At 38.7% G+C, this 20,119-nt stretch overlaps 1 protein-coding gene across 5 annotated transcripts in view; it reads left to right on the forward strand.

Annotated features, from left to right (window-relative positions):
* Nucleotides 1–20,119, forward strand: part of CEP112 (centrosomal protein 112) — a 183,394-nt gene that overhangs the window by 16,879 nt on the left and 146,396 nt on the right. For all 5 annotated transcript variants that reach the window (XR_008973402.1, XR_008973403.1, XM_057418590.1 and 2 more), the window contains exons 6-11: nt 1,280–1,327; nt 1,463–1,531; nt 12,330–12,416; nt 14,486–14,585; nt 15,771–15,889; nt 18,160–18,303. Coding sequence is in view for 3 of the 5 variants with exons in the window: in XM_057418590.1 (XP_057274573.1) it covers nt 1,280–1,327; nt 1,463–1,531; nt 12,330–12,416; nt 14,486–14,585; nt 15,771–15,889; nt 18,160–18,303 (567 nt within the window). In the remaining 2 variants the exon portion in view is untranslated. The remainder of the gene's footprint in view (nt 1–1,279; nt 1,328–1,462; nt 1,532–12,329; nt 12,417–14,485; nt 14,586–15,770; nt 15,890–18,159; nt 18,304–20,119) is intronic.

The raw sequence follows: 20,119 nt of genomic DNA on the forward strand, positions 1-20,119 counted from the left end.
TCTGCAACTACTTCTGGGGGAAATAGGACGACTCTTCAACATCATCTAGAAATCCTATATAACCTTTTAGGATAGGAAATGAATAATACTGTATCAAATTGAAATTTCAGAGGGTTTAAGCCTTCCTTTCACTGATAAATCCAATGTGAAACTTTATTTAATAGTCCTGGAGAAAGTGCAAGCATTTGATACATTTACCATGCCTCGGAGATCAATTTGATCTTAAATAAAATAAACTAAAATGCACCAAATGTTGTAAGATGTGCATTGCAATCACATTCACATTCCAGATCTCACTGCCACGTTTTGCAAGATTATACCTTTGAAAGCTTTTCTTGGGTGTTATGCATTCTCTGTGATGTGATATTTGAGCCTCATTGTTGGAGTAAATGAAAAAGATAGAGCTGTCTGATAGAGGAAGTGGGTTGTGAACAATGTTTTGTATTCAGTTCTTAAAAATAGTGATTAAAAGAGCTGCTTTAATTATACAGTGGTGTTAATGAATGATTTCCTTATGTTTTGTCTCTGTGGCTTACATGTGTGGGTATAGTTTCAATGTACTTGACTGTAATTTCTCAAAAACACTAGATGAAAATCATTGTAATCTGTAAATTTATTCCAATTTTACTGATTTAAATGTGAGTTTATCCAATAAAGTTGGGATCTTTTGCGTAAGCCAGGTATTCAGCTGCCAAAATTCCTTTAAAACATGCATTGATGGAATTTTTACAACCACAGGGGGTTGGGGGAGAAAAAGAAAGTGCAATTTTTGAACCATTTCCATTAGGAAACACTAAAACTTTAAAACTTGCTGAGTGGATCATGTCCAGCAGAATGATCCCTTATGAAGAGTGCCTATTTCTGTAACTTGTAGAAGATGGATGTTTGCATTCCATGGAGTTCATTTCTTAGGGATCATTGAAGTGCTCTAAAGGAGAAAGAATTATGCACAGGAAAACTAATGTATGTGTTACTTCTAGGTTATAGCCGTGTGCCTAGAGACATGCTGATTTGCAGATAAGCTGTGTTTTAGTAGATAATTAAATCTTAGTGGAAAGCAGTTCTTGAACTGGTGTTTGTAACCAGAGGCACACTTGAATCTTTTCAGTTTTTGTTCTTAGAGCGATAGAGTTACCGGGTTAAGTATTCCCACCCTGGTTCAGACCACTAGAAGTTGTCATTGCAAACTTGATTGAGTATTTGGAGATATTTCTTACTTTATAGAAGAAATCATAAGACATTGTTGGCGTGATTACTTTCTCTCTGACTTGTTTTTCAGTTAGAAAATCCAAGATACTTGCGAGAAAAACCAATGCCAGTGTCTTTGGTATGTATCTATATTCCCGCAATGTTTCATAAGGGGGAACAACGTGCCTAATAGTCTTCGTTTCTGGTTAGGGTGGATTTTATTTGGAGTTACTGCTTTGAATTAAGTTGTTTTGAACTCTTTTGCATTCAACAGATGACACCCAAAATGGGCCGAGGAAGAAGCAGCCCTGTACGTGATGAGCAGGCGCTGTTTCGGAGAGAGGTAAGATCCTTTTTAGTCTTTTGGGAAAAAGAAAAGGACACCCAGATTAGTAAATTAGGACATTTTCTTGGGAAATCGGGTATTTGCAAACCAGTTTGTTGTGGCAGAAGGTCTCATGGAAGAGAGCTTTTGCTGAAGTGCCAGGGCTTGTCATTAAATACGGAATGTATTTCCCAATTACTTAGAGAATAAAGACGACTTTTGGAACATATTTAGTTTTCCTTTGAAGGAATTCTCAAAGTAGAACAGTTTGAATTCTGGGAGATTTCCAAACTACCTTTTAACAGAAGCAATGGAAGCCTTGATTTAGTGACGGTTTTTGTTAACTTTCTGTATACCTTTAAAAATCTACAGATCTAGGCCTTGTTTCCATTAGGTAGGAGTTAGAAAGGAAGTGACATTATTTCTAAACCATTAAATTATCCCTCCTTTTACATGGTATCTTATAAGGATGCTTGAATTGTAACCTTCCTAAGGTTACTTTTGAGACACTTTAGAATAAGTCTTTAACTGGGATGCAGGGGAGGCTAAACTTGGTTTGCAGGTACTTCCATTGTTAATAAAGTAATTGTAGAATCCCAGACTGGTTTGGGTTGGAAGAGTCCTTAAAGCTCACCCAGTTGCAATCCCCTGCCATGGGCAGGGACACCTCACGCTAGACCAGCTTGCTCCAAGCCTTATCCAACCTGGCCTTCACAATGTATATGAAAGTCAGCTTTGTGTTGATAGCTGTTGGTCTAATTCAACACTTACCCAAGCAGCCTGCTGTGGCACTTGCATAATACATGTGCCTTTCACTTTCTCTGGTATAATGTTGGCTGTTCTTTTGTATTAACAATATTGAAACCACCATTGCCTTGGGATGAGGCAAGGTTTCATAAGATGTGAAAATAGAGCAAAAAATAAAGTAAATTGAAAGCACAATGCTGTCATGTAAGTACTATTTTCAACTGAAACAAACAGGAATGCATGCCAAACAGCTACATAAAATACAGCAAATACTTTGCTGGGTCAGTGGAAAAATCCTCGAAACCACACAGTAAAAAATCCTGTCCTCTTTGCTAATGGTACTTGACTGTGGGCTAGTTTAAACTGGAAAGGTTATAGCAGTATTTCACAATTGCCATGTGTGTGCTGTTAAGTAGAAAACTTCAGTGTGTTTTCGTCTTATTTGGTTTGTGAAGCTCAATTAAGAATAAAGCCTTTTCACTTATAGAATGTGAATGTATTAAGAGAAAAATAGTGCTGTACCAAAGGTTTGGGTAAGCCTTTAACTGTTTTCAACCTCTTTGTAGTAGAACTGGAGAACATAAAATAGGATAACTGTGGGTTCTTTGCTTTTAACCTTTAGACCTTTGTTCATAAACTATTCCTGCACCTGTTTTGACTCTGTAATGCTGAACACATGGCCATTTTCAGTGATAACCACATCCCAGATTTATGAAAATAGGAATATCATCAGGCAGTGGGCTTTAGTCATATTTTCCCCAAATCCTTCTGACATGGATTAAACCATTTGGGAAACTTGTCGTTACTGAAAAATCATGTGCTCAAGGAAAGAAGATGCAGGAAAGCAGGAATAGATTGGCTTTCAGCAGTACAGCAGACCAGAACAGATGGCCTGACTGCCTTATCTAGACAAATAAGAAGTGTCTCTTTGAACTTCACCTTTGGTCATCCTGAATGCCACCCGATACTGCACAGAGCAGAGGAGGGGAGAGAAAAGTTCTTAGTTGTGATAGTTCAGAACAACAGAACGTAACTGTTGCTCCAGTACGGGCTTGACATTGTTCTGGAATTAAAGCCCAGATTTGTCTCTATTAATAAAACATGACGCTTGTTTAACCTTTCTCAAGCAACCAAAGCATCCTTTAAAGGAGTTTGGGGGTTTCCTTATAAAGTTCTCTTCATTTTTCATTTTGTCAGCCTTAATTTTTCTTTCCATTTTTCTCCATTTCCTTCTGTTTTCCTTCTGTAAGCAAAGATATTTATCTGTGTGGACTCGGCAGAAGGAACGTGAACAAACCTGAGGCAAGAACATTGGAAATGATTTTCTCTTTTTATCCTTTTAAATTAAAGGTTGTAATTCATACCAGGAGTACATTTGTACTGAGCTGTATAGCAGCCCCTAAATCATGTTGCTTTAGACAAATGCCAAGCTTGATGCTTTGTGCAGTAACTGTATTACGAAGTTTCATCTATTAAATGAGAACATGGAGTATTTACAGTGATTTTGTTGACTTTATCACTGTTCCTGTCACTTCTCTGTTTTGCTTTTTGGAAATCCAGTGATAAAAGTCTTTGGACACTGAAGCGGCGGCTGCTTTTCCAGGTTCTTGTGTCCTAAAGCAGTCAGGCAGAAATGGTTGATTTCCTAATGTCAGCTGGAGGAGTAGTTACTGCAGTGCAACTGGAGGGAGGAATAACTCTGGGGCAGGCAATGGGTAACTTTGCAAGAAGATAGGGAATACCTGCAGGACAGCTTGCACTGCTTTGTCATGTGGAGCGAGGACTGTGAAAGAGGGAACATGTGCCCAGGGAAAGGAGAGATGAGCTGGGTGGTGAATGGAGTCTGGAGAATGGGAAAAAGACATCTTTTTTTCCCCCTGAAAATGCATTTTCATGGGTCAAGGACCAGAAGTAAGATGAAAATGAAGAGGTTTTAGTTGATTTTTATTATGTATCCAACAATTGTGTCTTTAAGGTGCAGCCTTTTTAAAAAAAGCTATATAGAACCTTTATCTTTGTAATCATTATTTATGTTCTTCTCCTTTTCTTTTCTGGTGAATGAGCACTCCATTTATTGCATTACACAGGTATTCTTTGTAAAGACCATCAAGCTTTGTATATAGTATTACTGCACCAAAAGTGTTGGGATCTGCAATGTGTTTATGTTAAGATAAAATCAGCACGCTGCAGTGATGATGTTATGGTTAAGTCTTGGTCTGGCTCAAAGTGTTCTGAATTTAAGGTGTTGAAAGCAGCAGATTTACTGTGCTTCTCGCTTATCTGGCAAGAGATTATGACTTGAAATGGGGAGAATTGCATAAGGGCTGCAATACAGATTTTCCCCAAAAGGGACTATACATAGGATATAAAGGAAAGAATGCAGGGAGGAAAGCAAGTGGGAGGGAGGGTGGGTAACACTTGCAGGTTATCATGGGAAAGAGATGGGGTTTTAGAAGGAAAAACACACTTGAAGATAAAAAGATGTTTCCTTGCAGTCAGAGATGGTGTGCAGTGAGCACTGTCCTTTTGGTTTTGATTTCTTCCTCTTAATTGCTCTGTTCTGTAGTAAAGTATTTAAATACATGAATTAAATGTTTACTGCAAGCCAAATTAAAAGCAATAAATACAAATGGTATGGAGACAGTATCCTGAAGGAAGGATTCTTGTAATTAAACTGAGCTTTTACCAATGTAAAAATAACATTATTGTGATTTGAGCTATGTCGTGGATTTGATGTTTTTTCCCCATTGAAAACAGATATTTGGTAACAAAATCTATCAGTCTCGTTCTCTTGTATATTATAATGAAATAAAAGTGTTTGTGTGCTCATGCGTATGTACGTTGTGTATCTGCTTGGTGGATGGCTACAGATAAGTATGTGTATGGAATTGGGAGAGCTGAATACAGCTAAAGGAACCTATGTAGGCATGTAATGGTTTATTCCGCTTAAACATATTCCAGGCAGTGTGTATTGTGACTTCAAATAGTCTCTGGTTCATTCGAACGTTCTTTTATCCGCAAACCTGATGTCTATTTTGAATGCAGTGTCTGATTTATATTGACAGTTCACTTGTAAACTGATTCTCACCACCAAGTCATCATTCTGAATAGTGATCTGCTGGTTCGTGTTTAAAAACACAGCAGTCCTGACTTCTGTTAACATGATTCCTGCCTGATTAATGTCCTCTTCCTAAAAACATATGCAAGTTGTCCTTTGTCTTCCGTGTGAGGAAATCACATCCTGCCTTGCTTTGATAACTCTTCAGAATGCAATATCATAAACCCCAAACCTTACTGTACTGCTAGCCTGGTGTGAGACATACAGTGTGTGTCAGGATGAGGCATGCTTCCATAAACGTACTTGTGATTTATAATTCCTGATGCTAATTGGTCTGGTCGTGCAGCTCTATGTGGACATGTACAGTTCCTTATTTTTTTTCTCAGTAGTTTGTGAACTGTGTCTTTAATTATTGCACATATGTGCTGGAGACATTGGCAAAGATCAAAGAGGTAGGTTAGCAATTCAAACTAGTGTTTTAACCAGTAGAATGTCCAGATGGTTGCCAAGCAGCTGGGAATTAATCTTTCCCTGCATGATTAATCTCTACCTCAAAGTGTGTCTCTCTTAGTAAGAAAAGAAGAAAGTTTGATTATTTTTCTTTGTCACATGTATGGATTCTGATTTCTAAGGGGGAAAAGCCATTGACTATTTAGGTAATACAGCCCCTTGTTGCTGCATGTTGCACTTGTGAAATGAAGGTAGGAGCACAGTTTTAAGGGCTGTTTTAGGAGATCCCGAAATGAGTGTAAAAAGTCCAGCAGCTGCTGAAATACAGCATGTTAAAAATGAAAAGGAATAACATTGGGAGTAAAAAGTGTTGCTGGCTCAGTGTATAGAGACTCATCTACTTCACTGGACTCGGTACTGTGCAGAATTAGAGGGAGCTATCTCCTATTATACTCGGATTTTACTAACTCCCTTTGAAATCGGTGTGATTTCTGCATGTTCACAAGGTTCAGCTGGGTTCAGTTTTCAGTGCTGGCGATTGAAGATACGGTTTGTTGCCGTTTTGAGCTGTCACTTATGAAACTGCATTGAGAAGTTATTACCATGTATAAGCTTTCACAGTTTCCAAACACGCTAAGCTTTTTTGGTACCCCTGATGTCAGAGGTACTACTGCTAGTGGCAGGCGTATTTGTGACATATAGAAGTAAGAAGGACACTTGCCACTCCAAATAAAGCTGTTAAGTTGACGCGATGTGGTGCTAATACACAGGCTTTGTTTATTAGTTGTATAGAACATCCTTCAGAGTAAAAGTACCATTTCAAGTTATTGTAGTTGTTGGCATAAAAAGCTGTACGCTTTTCTCCCTATTCCCACCATTCCCAACTTGGAAATCTGTGGAAAAATGCATTGTTCTCTCCTTCAAGAAACTAATGACATTTGCATATGAATAAGAACAATTGTCCAATTATTTTTCTGTATACAGTAAACGTGTATTACTGTTCAGTGTCATTTAAAAGCTGGTGTGATTTGATTTAGGACAAAGCCTGTAATTTTTAGTGGCTATAAAAGTGGGGCAATGTCATATTAATTTTTTCCTTTAGTGAATATCCAGTTTCTGTTCACAGTACTCTGTAAAACTTAACTCAAACTGGAAGTAGCAGCTGTAGTGGTTTTAAAGAGCAAAGATACAAAGAAGGTTAGATTTGTGGAGAGAAGTAGAAGTGTTTGTTAGGTCAAATAATATAGTCCAGATCATAAACATAGACTTTTGTGGAGGGGCCTTTGAATCTGGGCAAAATGCCATGTTTATAAAGGGTCTTTTTACATTCCAGTTTCTGGCTTGCGGGTTTCACTTTTTTGATGCTACAAATCTCTTTATGCTTTTAAGACCTGTGGTCATATTTGATACTTTGGTCATGATGTGAACATTTCACTTCGCTGTAGACACAGCACATTGGTGAGTCTTCTCTCCTAATGCACTTTGCCTGTTTTAATTGTGGAGGTTTTCCAGCTCTTGGCAGTCATGAGAACGGAATACTATCACTACGTGTGTCCCGTGGCTGAAAGCTGGGGTGTATTTCAATGTGCATCTTATGTATTTGACCCTTCCCACTTTCTTTTCTATAATGTGTGTCTCTCTTCACTTAAAACCACTTCAAGAGCAGATATTGATCTGCAAAATTCCTTAAGCAAGTAGGTAGAAGCTGCTCATTAAATACAAGATGCGATATTAAGTTATTCATCCTGTGACAAGCATGCTGGTTACAGACATCTGAATGCAATGGGGTTGGAAGTGGGGAGTGTTTTTCTGCATACTGTAAACTCAGTGCAAGCTTTTCAGCAGTTCAGTTTTGAAACTGGAAGATCAGTCCAATGTGATTTAAAGTTTATATGTATTGTAGAAGTTTCTATTAAAATAAATTGCTATAAAGGATGAATTTGCTTTCTTTTTTTTTTCCATGACAGTGATTTAGGTATTTAGGTGGTTATTCTGACTCTTCACTTGCTCTAAATGTTTAAAATATGAATACACTTCAAAGCAAGTCTTAAATATTTTTGTGGATGCAATATAAGCTATAGAAATAACACTGAGAAAATATAGCTTATTAATTATGATGTGAAATGAATTGTCCCAAATTACTTTTGTCTGAAGTCGGTGTGTCTTTATGTGGAATAAATCTTGACTGCTTTGCAAGGACAGTATCTCCTGCCTTGCTCTGCCTGTATAGTTTAAACCTCTGTATAAATTATCAGTATTTATTTTTATAACCCTGGATGTGAAAATGGAGTGAACACAACTCAGTAGAAAGTCCTGGTTGTTTGTTGGTTTTGTGTTCTGTGGCTGTTTGCTTAAGAAACCTTTTTCTTCTATGGAAATATCAAAGCTTTGTGTTGTGCGGATTTCTTTTAGCAGCTGCCTAACACCAAGACAAATAAGTTTTGTTCTATATTGTAAGATACACAAGCCATTGTTCCACATTGTTAGTTCTTACTTTGAAGTTCTCATTTATTGTTTACATCCTTCTCCCCCTTCCTCTCTTCCTCCCTCCCTCCCCCATGTATTCATAGGCTTGGAAATAGCCCTGGCAAGCCACAAGTACTGTTTTGTCAAATAGCCAGAGAAGATCTCTGATGGATGTGAAACCTTCAGGATGCCACCTCTGGCCTGAGGGTATTCCCTGTAACAGGAGCAAGTGAACAGTGAGGAGTAGTTCAAAGTTATCTCGGATTGATGTTGTAAATCTAATGATTGACTTAGTTTCGAATTGGCTATTTAAGTATTTCTACAGGTTCTTGTAACTGGTGACAAGGTGAACGCTTCTCTTCCGTCATGAAAAGCCGAGATATCACCTTCCCCCCGCCCAGGATTTATGGCAGTTGCAGATCAGACTCTATCCATTTAAGTCTGACAGTTGTTATTTCCTCTTTCATAGCACCTAACCCATGCTAGGAAGTACAGAGCAGTGATATGATGAAACCCCATTTTCGGTAACTATTCACTGCTTTTGGTGGTGTTTTGTTGTTTTAAATTAGGAAGAAAGTGTGACTAGGCACTCAAAAGCAGTTCTGTGGATACCACCCTCCATGGCTTTAAATAACAGGGACAGCACAGATGTTTGACATCAGTGTTGTTTACATGGCCTTAGGGTTTAATTGCCTCATACCCTTTGTAAGGAGAATAAACAATGACAGAAATCCAAAGGAATGATGTGCAGGCAACAGCAATGGCTGCATTTCATACATAGCTGCAGACTCCTGGACTATAGCTAAATATTCTTGGTTTAGTTTTGTTTTGGGTTTTTGTCTGAATGGTACCGTGCCAGAAAATCTATGTTCTCTGCTGCCTCTTAGCTAGTAATAAGAGCTGTTAAACCCGATGAGCATGAGCGCAGTTAATTGCTTCTAACGAGGTGAATGACTTTACTAAGTCGTTTTTATCTGTTTTCTCTAAACCTCACAAAGGGTTTTGATGCTGTTGTAGGTTATTTTGTTTCTCAATATGTGTTTAATAGATGAAATAACAGCTGAAGTGCGAAGGGTGCCGTAGAGAAGGGTAGCACATAAAGTTACAGGGCGCTGTTGCACGGGACATTGAGACTAACTCAGCACATGAGGTTTGGCGTTTGGTAACTACAGATACGTGGTATGGTTTTCATTTGAAAGATAACTCCTTTATTGAAATCAGTATTTAATAACGTGCTTAAACTTCAAAATGGAAGGGGAGAAGCTTCACTCCCACTTGTGATGAGCCCATTTACTTCATCCCCAGCCTTCATGAGATCACTGTGAAAAATGTGTTTACATGACTCAATTTCTTTATCTCCTTATGTGGTGAGGTTGGAATTCCATCTTATGCAAAGGGCGGGTCAAAAAGGAGATTTTGACATGAAGCCAGTACTCCAGGCTTTGCTGTAGGACGCTGGTTTGTTGTATGGATGTTTCTGGCTTTTCCAGCTGTTTTCCACAGAGAAAATTTGAAGTGTGGGGTTTTTAAACCAATATATCTTTATTTTGACAGCACATGCTCAAATGAACACTTCCAGAAGCTGATATGTGAAGATACATTGTCATGGAGCTGTGGACCATTTTAAACTTGAAATGATGTTGGAGAATCTCCTATTTTATTCTGTTTTTTTACCAGTTACTCATTACGAATACAGCTTTCCTCATAAGACTAGAAAACTGTGTGCACATCAACTCCTGCATTTCAAATACACAAGTAAACGTGAGGAGTCCCCTAAAGGGGCGAAATCATGGAAGCTGTGGATGAAGCAAAGAGGGCAGTAAAAACGGAGCACTGAATCTTCATAATTTCACTGAGTTTATAAAAGCTGAGGACCGTGGGCGCTTTTGAAGGTGTCACCTGAGCCCTCAGCTGGAGAGGAGTTGGTCTTTGGCATCTTTCAAGAGAAGAGAGATATTTCTTTTTTTAATCTTATTAAATTTAATTTAATCTTATTAAAATTAACCTTATTTAATCTTGGACACTTTTTCCCCATTGCTTGGTTGCAGCTACCTCTCCTTTTTGGAAAGTAGTCCCAAATCCTAGGGTTAAGGCATGGCTGTTCTACTGGGAGCAGTGGGATGAATGAACTAAAATTGATGAGAACAAGCACAAATGCAAGACTGGTGCTAAGTGGGAGGTTAATGACCAGGAGTGGGAGCCAACTTCAAGTGCAGGCTTTTCTGCTGTCAACCTGTGGCAAAACAGCCACGTGGCCGAGAGCGGTCACCATCACTTGGAAATCCATGTCCGTATTTAATGCAAGGCAAATTTTAGCTTTTGATTGATCTTTATGTTCCTTCAACCTGTAGAATAATAATATGTGGACCGGATTTCAGCTGATGCAAACCACTGAGGACTAATTTACATCAGCCAAAACCTCATCACTTTATTAATGAGTTTTAAATGTAACGTGTTTGTGCGGATTTAATATCTTCTATGTGAGTACAATAGCTATACATCAGTAATTCATAAGCTTTTAATGTAATTCAAGTAGATTGGAGTCTCTTTCATGTTTAGTTTCTAGTATCTGTGTTTTTACAACACCTTCATATTTATTTATGGAATGTTCACAAACTGTCTATGTGGAAGCGGATTTGCTGTGCTCTTCTTTAAAATCAACATTTATTTATCAGCTGGTACTAAGATTTTCTTCTATAATGTCACTTTGTTAGGGGGATATATGCATACATTTCTTTTCATATATACATATGAGTCTATTTCATGAATAGAACATGCATTTTATTGTGATGCTTATTTCTAGATGATAAAAGAGATGGCTGACAGCCCAGAATATGATCTGTTTTCTTTGGATTAATTGTCAAGCTAACTTCTTCCCCCCTGGTAATTTGCATGAGACTGTGTACCTACTTAGTCTGGGAAGAGAGGTGGCCTTTCTGTATGCAGTGTAATAAGCAGGTGTATACTTTGGGTATCAGTGGATGTAAAGCCTGGAAATGGAAAGAATTTGCTGCTCTTCCTGCTTCTGTTCTCAGTTCTCAAGGAATATCCTATAGTTACTGCGCAGCGTTTTGCATTTCCAAGTTGACTTGGATTTCTGTAACTCACTTCCAAGTCACAATAAACAAACGTAACACAAAGTAAGCGTATGGAAGAACTTACTAACTTGCAGCGTGTCTATTGTTTGTATGTGTTAGATAAAGATTCATTTGTGAATGGCTACTTTTGAGAAGCCAAAGGAATAGAAATTAAGTCAGAATGAATAATGCTGTCTGCAAGCAAGGGAGGTTGCTGGGATCGGTCACTCTGAGGAGGCTTTTCTCTCCACTTAGCTTTGGGAGCAGCAGCAGTGATTAGATGTTGAAGAGGAATAGCCTGAATCTACACTTGAGGTGTCACTTGGGTCTTCTAGAAGACAGAAACACAAAATACCTGTCACGTCTGCAGTCCTGAGGACAGACAGAGGGAAAATATGGAGCAGATTTAACAACGCCTTAAAGAGAAAACTGGGTCTCTAAGAAGTGGCAATATGTTATTGTGTCGGAGGGTTCAAGTACGCTACTTTGAACAAGCACAAGCAAAAGCAGGAAATGCATGTTGGCAATCAAATCCAGCAGTGATCTTCTTAATTCCATTATAAGTAACCTTGAAAAGGAAATGTGTTGATGATGTGGATGAATAATAGAAAACAACCACAAATAAACACGCATCTGGGCTAAAGGACGTTCTTTGTATAAATGGGACACCTGCCTCCAGAGTAAAAGCAAGTTTACCGTACTTGGTGTATTAACAGAAGTATTAAAAGCTTCATTCTGAAGTGTTTATTTAAATAAAGGACAATAGCTTTTTCTGGGCAGTAGCACTTGGGTTTATTGCCAACTAAAACATCTACATTTAGGTTGACATCTTTTCTAACACTCTTAGCAAATACATGTGAAAATACCAAGAAACTGAATATAAAGTTTTTCATAGGAGTTATTTGTCAGTGACTTCCTGTTCCCTTCTCCATGCATAATTCAAAAGTTCTGTAAAGGTCATTAGTGTAATTTGCTCTTTATTTTAATGCAGTTGTATATCTCTCTTTTGCTTTTGAAGCTGGACATTAAAATGAAAATAGCAGAAGGTAAATTTCATGAAGACAAACTTAAATTACAGCAGAAGCATGATGCTGATGTTCAAAAGGTAAGAAATATAAGGAGGAAATTCTTTCCTGTTAGGGTGGTGAGGCACTGGAATGGGTTGCCCAGGGAGGTTGTGAATGCCCCACCCTGGCAGTGTTCAAGACCAGGTTGGACGAGGGCTTGGGTGAGATGGTTTAGTGTGAGGTGTCCCTGCCCATGGCAGGGGGGTTGGAACTGGATGATCTTAAGGTCCTTTCCAACCCTCACTGTTCTGTGATTCCATGAAATGCCGGTATCTTTTTCCCAAGTTACTATACTAAGACAATGGAGATTCTGACTGTAATAAAGAATTAACACTTGCAGTTTAACTTCTTCACAGTTGCAGTTAATGTGCCTTGAAAGGTTGTAGGTAACGGTTTCATAAGCTGATAGGAGTGCTGAATATTCTATGATAACATAAACTTAGGAAAAGAGAAACGCGTGCAGAAAGCAGATGAAAATAGAAGGTGATTTGTTTATTTGTTTGAACAAGACAACCTATTCTACCAGCCTAACAGCTTCTGTGGATTCCTGTGCTGATGAAATGTAAGCCCCTGATTTCTCTTGTAGCGCTTGTACTATAGAAAAATGGGAACAAAACCATTTAATTAAATTTTTATGGACAGAATGCAAGAAATAACAGTAGGCAAATCCACAAGTGTATCCCATGTGTTCCTATTAACACAGAGTAGGGCTTGCTCTTATGTCTCCATTTTGACACTGTATCTTAAAGCATGGGCTGGTCAATAAACAGTTCGTTATTTATGTTATTGCATTGTAAAAGCTCTATGTGGCTTTTAATTCTTCACAGCAATAAAGTGACACCAGATACACTTCCTTTGGGTTAGGCTGGATTTGTCTTTATTGTGTTGGGTAACACCACTTTGGGGAAGATTATAGAAAGCCTCTCAAAGAGCATACTGTTACTTTTAATGCCATGTTTTATACATGTGGGATAAAACTCAGCCAGGTCCTAAGCACCTCCTGAGCACTCAGATCCCTGTTAGATGCTCAGCATCGGGGTTGTGCTGACTGATCCTACTGTAAGCTTCGCATTACCGAGTACCTCTTGTGTTGTTTCTTAAGGCTGAATCACAGACTTGGAGGAAGTGAGTTGACACAACACTATGACACATCAAAGCCTCCTGAAAGGATGTTAATATTTGGTCAGGTGCATATTTGGCTCATCTGGTCTCCAAGTCTGCAAGCACAACTGGCTAGCAAAGCCGGGAGCCTAAAGGAAATGGCTTTTTGAGACTAAGAAAGAGTTTTCAATGCTTTCTCATCCCTGGACTTGTCAGCCTTTCCTTAACTGATGTTAGAATTCAGTCTTTTGAAGTTCTTTAATAACATTGGATATTTTAGAAGAGGTTAGATAGTGTCATATTAATCTTGCAAGACACAAAACATTTAATGCAGATGAGGTAATATTGTTTTAAGATGAAAGCTTCTGCTGATGCGAGATTTGGGGCACTGTTATAAAATTTCTGACTTTAATGGTTATCTTAAACACGAAGTTTAAATTAAAATTCTATCTCAAAGTGTGCAAATATTCAAGCGTTTTTTATCCCCCCCAATCAGCGTGTACGGAACAGTGGATGTAGTTACACCTCATCTGCTTGCTGTATTCCCAGTCATTGTTTCATGGAATACATGCAAAGAATTGCACTTGGTGACTGTAATGCAGTTCACCAATTACTTACTTTTTAAAGCTGGTGGAATTGTAGATGCTGTTAAATAGTATTAGGCAACGTAAGAATGAAAAAGGAAACAATCCTTTGTGTTGGCAGTACTGGCACCATGAAACTTCCAAACTCAGCAAAAGTAACATTGGGTTTGCCCAAATTTCAAAGAAAACAAAAAATACCAGCCTAAAACATGGGTCTCCTTTTTAATCAACATTGCTGCCTACATTCATCTAAGTCAATCCTTTGTTTAGGACTTGGCAGGCTTAGCTGTGAAGATCTGGTCACCTTGTCCTGCTTGACCTAAGCCATCCCTTGGCAGAGATCAGTGTCTATTATTTGTGTACTCATTGTAGTTACGGAGTTTTTTGGATTTCTTATAAGGTGTTACGAATTTTCCCTACAGATTTTGGATAGGAAGAATGATGAAATAGAAGCCTTGAAGTCCCTCTACAAAACCAAACAAGGTGAATCTGAGGAGACCATTAGAAAACTGGAGACCAAAGGTGCTTTTTTTCTCCATGGTGATGGATTTCTGCATGGTGGTATTGTGCTGCATCCTTCTTGTGGCTATGGGCTTACATGTGCCTTCTAGGTGCAGATGTCCCTTTCCTCTTCATTTGCAGGTCTTGACCTCTTTCCTTTATGTTTTTAGAGGTTTGCCTGGATCTTTGCTGTCCAGTTTCCAAGCCATATTTTCCAAGAGGCAGCGTGATGCTGTTCTATTTCATACTCACAGGTTTCATGAGCATCACCAGAAAAAGTTTCTTTGATGATTCCCAAGTATTTTGACCACTTATTTCAAACCTTCTGGAATCTCCGAGGTTAATGTATTAAACCTTCTGGAATCTCAAGGTTAATGTATTTATACATTCAGTACATTTTAATCAAACCACAACATACTTAGGACTGTTACAGCAAGTGTTCAAACAGGAGTAGTCGTCCTGAATATGTCATAAGCACAAACTTGGCCTGAGTGTGGCTTGTCAGCAGTTTTCGAATGTTATTTTCTTTTAGAATTCCTTGGAGTCCGTTTACACTATGGGCTAAACCACAATGTAAAATAATCCACAAGTTTGGCATTCTACGTACTAAAAGCAAGTGAATTCCATGTATATTGTTTCCTGCTCCTTGTCAAAGTAAATTGTCCAGGAAGGGATATGGTGCTTCCGTTGGTTGCGCTCGGCTATAACAGGTTGTGTTCAAGTCGCCTGCACTCATGTCGGAGAGTGAAAATAATCAGTGACTTTTGAAAAGTGAATATGTACCTGCTTTGTTTTCCATAGAATTTGTCAGACTGAATTCTTGATGCAGTCACTTAAATTGGGGAACTTAATTTCCTTGTATGTCTTGGGCATTCAACCTTCACAAGAACCTTCTCTCCTCAGGGTGCACGTAAGCTCAGGGTAAAAATGCCTGTTTTCTTTAGATTATACAGAATTTTGATGTATGTTTACTGCTTCAGTAAGGAAAACTTACTATGAAGTAGTTTATAAATAAAGAAGGGGAACACAGAATCCAAGTGCTACATTTTCCAGGAGCATGTGCATTGAGTATTTTTAAGAGAGAAACAACTATCAGAAAGCCAGGTCAATTGGAAAACGGATATAATCCAATTGCATCCCTTGCCAACACTGGCAAATCCCAGAGGTATGTCTTGAATGGTTGTTTTATTTTCCCATTTTTGACAGTTCAGACCCTTCTTCGTGAGTCTCAAGTCATCAGAGAAGCGAAAGAGAAGCAGATTGTGGAGTTAAAGAAGATGTGTGAGCAAAGCAATGAGTCTTTGAACAATGAGTGGGAGAAAAGGGTAAGGAATAACTTGCTTTCTTTGAAAGATTCCTACAGTGCGTATGTGGGAAAATGCATTTTGTTGCTTAAAAGCTGAAATAGAAGAAGTACTTACTTTTAGGGCTATTTTCTTCTGCTGATCTTTTTGCTGCTGGAGTCATGTTGCCAGACTCTTTGCTGATGCTCACACCCCTGCACCCTGCTGGGCACTCTATTCCTAGTGTTCATCTGGCCCTCTTGGCAAGTCCTGGGATGTATTAGGGACCTGTTTGTTTCTGGTTGACCTGACACGGAGTTTTAATCTCAGTAAACCTGCTGCTACCTGCTGCCACGGTGCTTCCTTTGAGCTCTTCCTTTTGCAATGGGTAGTGAATTCTTCAATGCGTTTTTATGTATTGTTACACTCAAGCCAGCAGCAAAGTGGAGGGAAAAGCATCTTTATGGTGAGACAGCTTCACCTTTCTCCTGATTACTGTTGGTATTGTCTTTCTTACCCCTCTCAGGAGAGGAAGGGTCACAAAAAGGGTAACACCAGCTCCCTCGTAGATGGAGTTTTGCCGCTCTGTGTGTGGAAGTGGTGTTGGTTTTAATTCTTGTCTTGTAAGAGCTATGCCATAAATCTTGTCCTTTGTTCTTAAGTCCTTGAGGCGTTAGCATGAGGTGGGGTTTTCTTGTTTTAGAGAAGCATTACTTTTAGCCCGAGGTCATTCCCCTTCTTGCAGTTACCTGGCAAGTGCTGTTCCTCCAGCTGTAGCTGTCATCAGTGCTGCCAGTGTGCAAAGAAGAGGGCAAATTGAAATGCTGGTATTAACTTCATGGAATTATAGAAGTGAAATCAGAGCATGTATCTAATGGAAAAAATTGGATATAGTGGGAATTACGAGGGAAATAAAGTAAAAGCTTTAACTTTTACAGTAACAATGCAATATTTTAATAGCTTTATAATTACTTCCTTCTGTATATAGATACAAGCTGTTTGAATAGATGTTGCTGACAATAACGCAAATATTATTGTAGTCCGGTGTACAGGAGGGAGAGACATTCCTGGGATTTTTGGGTTTGTTTATAGCTCATGCACCTGGAGATGAAATGTTGATTTATTTGTTTTCCTTGATTGTTTTTAAAAGGATCTGGAATTCAGCAGATCTTCTGAACCCCGCAGTATATGCATGATATTTGCCATAATTTATTAGCATTCTTCTCCGTTGGATGAATCATAGAATCATACAATCGTAGAATAGGAAACCGTTACGAGTTTCTGGATGAAAGCTTCTATGTTAAGTTCACGCTGTTGAAGTCTGTTAAATCATGGTCCAGATTCACAGACACCTCCAGAATTCTACATGATAAAAATCCTTTGCTCTGGCAGTAGGCAGGGTAATGAATAACTTTCTGCTTCTCCATATGTTGGACAGAAACCTCTATATTTGTGCAAATTAACCTGACTTTAGCAGTGCATTTAGAAAGATGCTTTTAGAGTCTATGTTGCAGTTTTTTCCTTCAACCCCGAAATGGACTTGTTAGAAACTTGGGAAATACCCAGTAGCTGTTACACAACCAATGCCCCAGACAAGTTTTGTATGCTAATTGCACGTGACATTATTCTTTACTATTGTGTAGACAGAAAACTTCGATTTAAGGCTGCTTAACTAGAAAGAGAGGCCACTAGTGTTTAGGATATAAACCAAGCATTAATAATGACAAAAATAGTCCTTTTATTAGACAAGTAGATAGCCAGAGCTCTCCAGCTTTTTACAAATGGAGAGGCAGATAAACCACCAATGTAAGTAAGTGGGGAAAGTATTAGTGTTTCTGTAATAGAAAGTCATTAATTTTGTGCAACACCCACTGGTGTTCAGTTTAAAATATGCAAGCAAGTAGTGTATCAGAGTGGCAAAAATGTGGTTTAGCATTCTGTGTGGATTGTTATGCATTTGAAAATTACTTACACGTTTAAATGACATTCAAGGCCAGGCTGGATGTGGTTCTGAGCAACCTAATCTAGTGGAAGATGTCCCTGCTCATCGCAGCGTGTACGGACTAGGTGACCTTTGAAGGTCCCTTCCTACCCAAGCTATTCTATGATTCTGTGACTTGCTCATACTCCTGAATAACTGCTTTACAGGGTCATAGTGGACCTATTTAGTGAGACAGTGATCTAGTTTTGTTGTAGAAGTCGGAAATGTGGCCTCTGCTTCTCAGTTATTCTGTTTCTATACTATAATAATGCGATATTTATGAATGCTGGTTTTATATACCACTTATTTCCTAACCTTTTTTGTGATGCAGCTTCACAATGCAGTGGCTGAAATGGAAAAGGAGAAGTTCAATATCCGGAAGAAGCACACAGAAAATATGCAGGAGCTGCTGGAGGACACCAACACTCGTCTTGACAAGATGGAGGAAGATTATTTGGAACAGATAAAGTCAACTGTAAGTTACTCGTGAATATGTCACAATAGCAAGTGTCTTGTGCAATGTGCACATTTCGTGCACTTGTGTATGTAAGTGCTGTTGGGCTGAAAAGTGGTTTTGATAGTGCAGTGCAGTTGTTCTCTGTTGGGAGAGAACAGTGGCCTGGAAGCTGGTCCAACCATGGATTTTCTCCCAGGTGAAACTCATTGAAGTACAGCCCTTCAAGTGAATGCTGCTCAGATATGTGTTTGTGCTGAAGGACTAGCATTTCTTACTGCCTTTGATTCAAGTTATAAATAAGGATGTAGATAGTACGTCTGTTTTTGTAAGTACATGTGACTTTTTACTATGACCTCCTCTTTGAGTGATCAAATGCTTCTGGTAGATTAAAGAGCAAATAAACCATATTTTAATAATTATTGCATTATTCCAATTTATTGCATTTCTTTCCTTGAATAATTAGAAACATGTGAGCAGGATTTTGTGTCTGGTATATAAATGTTGTAAAAAGGCAAAAAATTAACAGGTATCCTCAAGAAAGCATCCTGTACTTTTTATGAGGATGAGGTAGGAAGAAGATGGGATGAGCGGAAAGACAATGTCAAACAAAACTTATTTCTTTATTAATGAATGTTGTATTTAAGAATTAGCATTCAGATCATGGCATAGGTAGCAGTAAATACAGAGGGAAAATGGACACAGTCTGTCAGCAAGACTGAATTTAAGAACCATCAAAAGTAGACAGATCTTGCTGAGCAGCTTCTGATTTAATAATTAAACAAGGTAGAGTTCAAGGCAGGGCTTAAGATGAAAGATGAGTCTGTCACTGGAAATTAGTTTTCTTTTTTCTCTCTTCTCTTTCTTTCTCTCTGCTGAGTTTTGGTGGTTTTGTTGGTATTTGAGTTCCCTTGTTCAGAGTTTCACATTGTTGAGAATGCCAGTGCTGTTAGCAACTGAAATTGCCTGAGCTATTTAATACCATAGGACTGATAAGCAGGGGGTTGTGCATTGAACATGTATTAACTTCCTTGAGGGCTGGGAAGGAATTATGATGTTTGGTAACGTGTTAGGTATAACTTTTCTTGCCTGCTTGTTTTTTTTTAATTCATTCTAAAAAAAAACCCCTCAAACAAACCCTCACCCCCAAAATACACAAAAAAAGCCCCCAAACCACAAAAAAATCCCAGCCAAACCCCCACCATGCAGCCAGCTTTACAGTGATGGAAAACTTTGCTGCACTGTTTCTGAAGTATCTTAAGCCAGTTGGTGAAGTTCAGGTCACCGTTCTGGCTGTGTGAGGTTCTTGCATTAGCCCAGGCTCATTTAACTGTCCCGTGCTTACTGGGGGTTGGAACTGGGTGATCTCAAGGTCCTTCCCAACCCAAACCATTCTGTGATTCTGTGTGACAATTGAGATGCTGGCTCGAGATGGCAGATGTCTGCGTTTTGGTTTTACTTTAACAGAGGGTGACAACACTGTTCCACTTCCCTTTGGACCTTTGTTGATGTAAAAATAACTATGACACATCCTGGAAGGGCGGCTGCATCTTAGTTTTTGACTCCAGCTCTGGAGTTCTTTCACTTCCATGCTTATTAACATAAATGTAGGGAAGAATGGGAAGCAGTAACCTCATGCTACCTGCCTGTCCTCATTCTGCTCATGTTGAAATTGTTTATGTTACAGGATGAAGTTCTGGGGAAAAAATGCACATTTTAATAGATGTTTGTAAATCATTGTAAGGAAATCACTGTAATTAAACAAATGATGGGGAGAAGTAGCTTAGGGAAAGGTAAACCAGCAGACACTTGAGGAATGCACTCTCAGTCCTGATAC

Source organism: Pezoporus wallicus, unplaced genomic scaffold (assembly GCF_028554395.1).
Source record: "Pezoporus wallicus isolate ANWC-B61680 ecotype Strahan unplaced genomic scaffold, APGP_CSIRO_Pwel_v1 contig_3710, whole genome shotgun sequence".
Lineage (NCBI taxonomy): Eukaryota > Metazoa > Chordata > Aves > Psittaciformes > Psittacidae > Pezoporus > Pezoporus wallicus.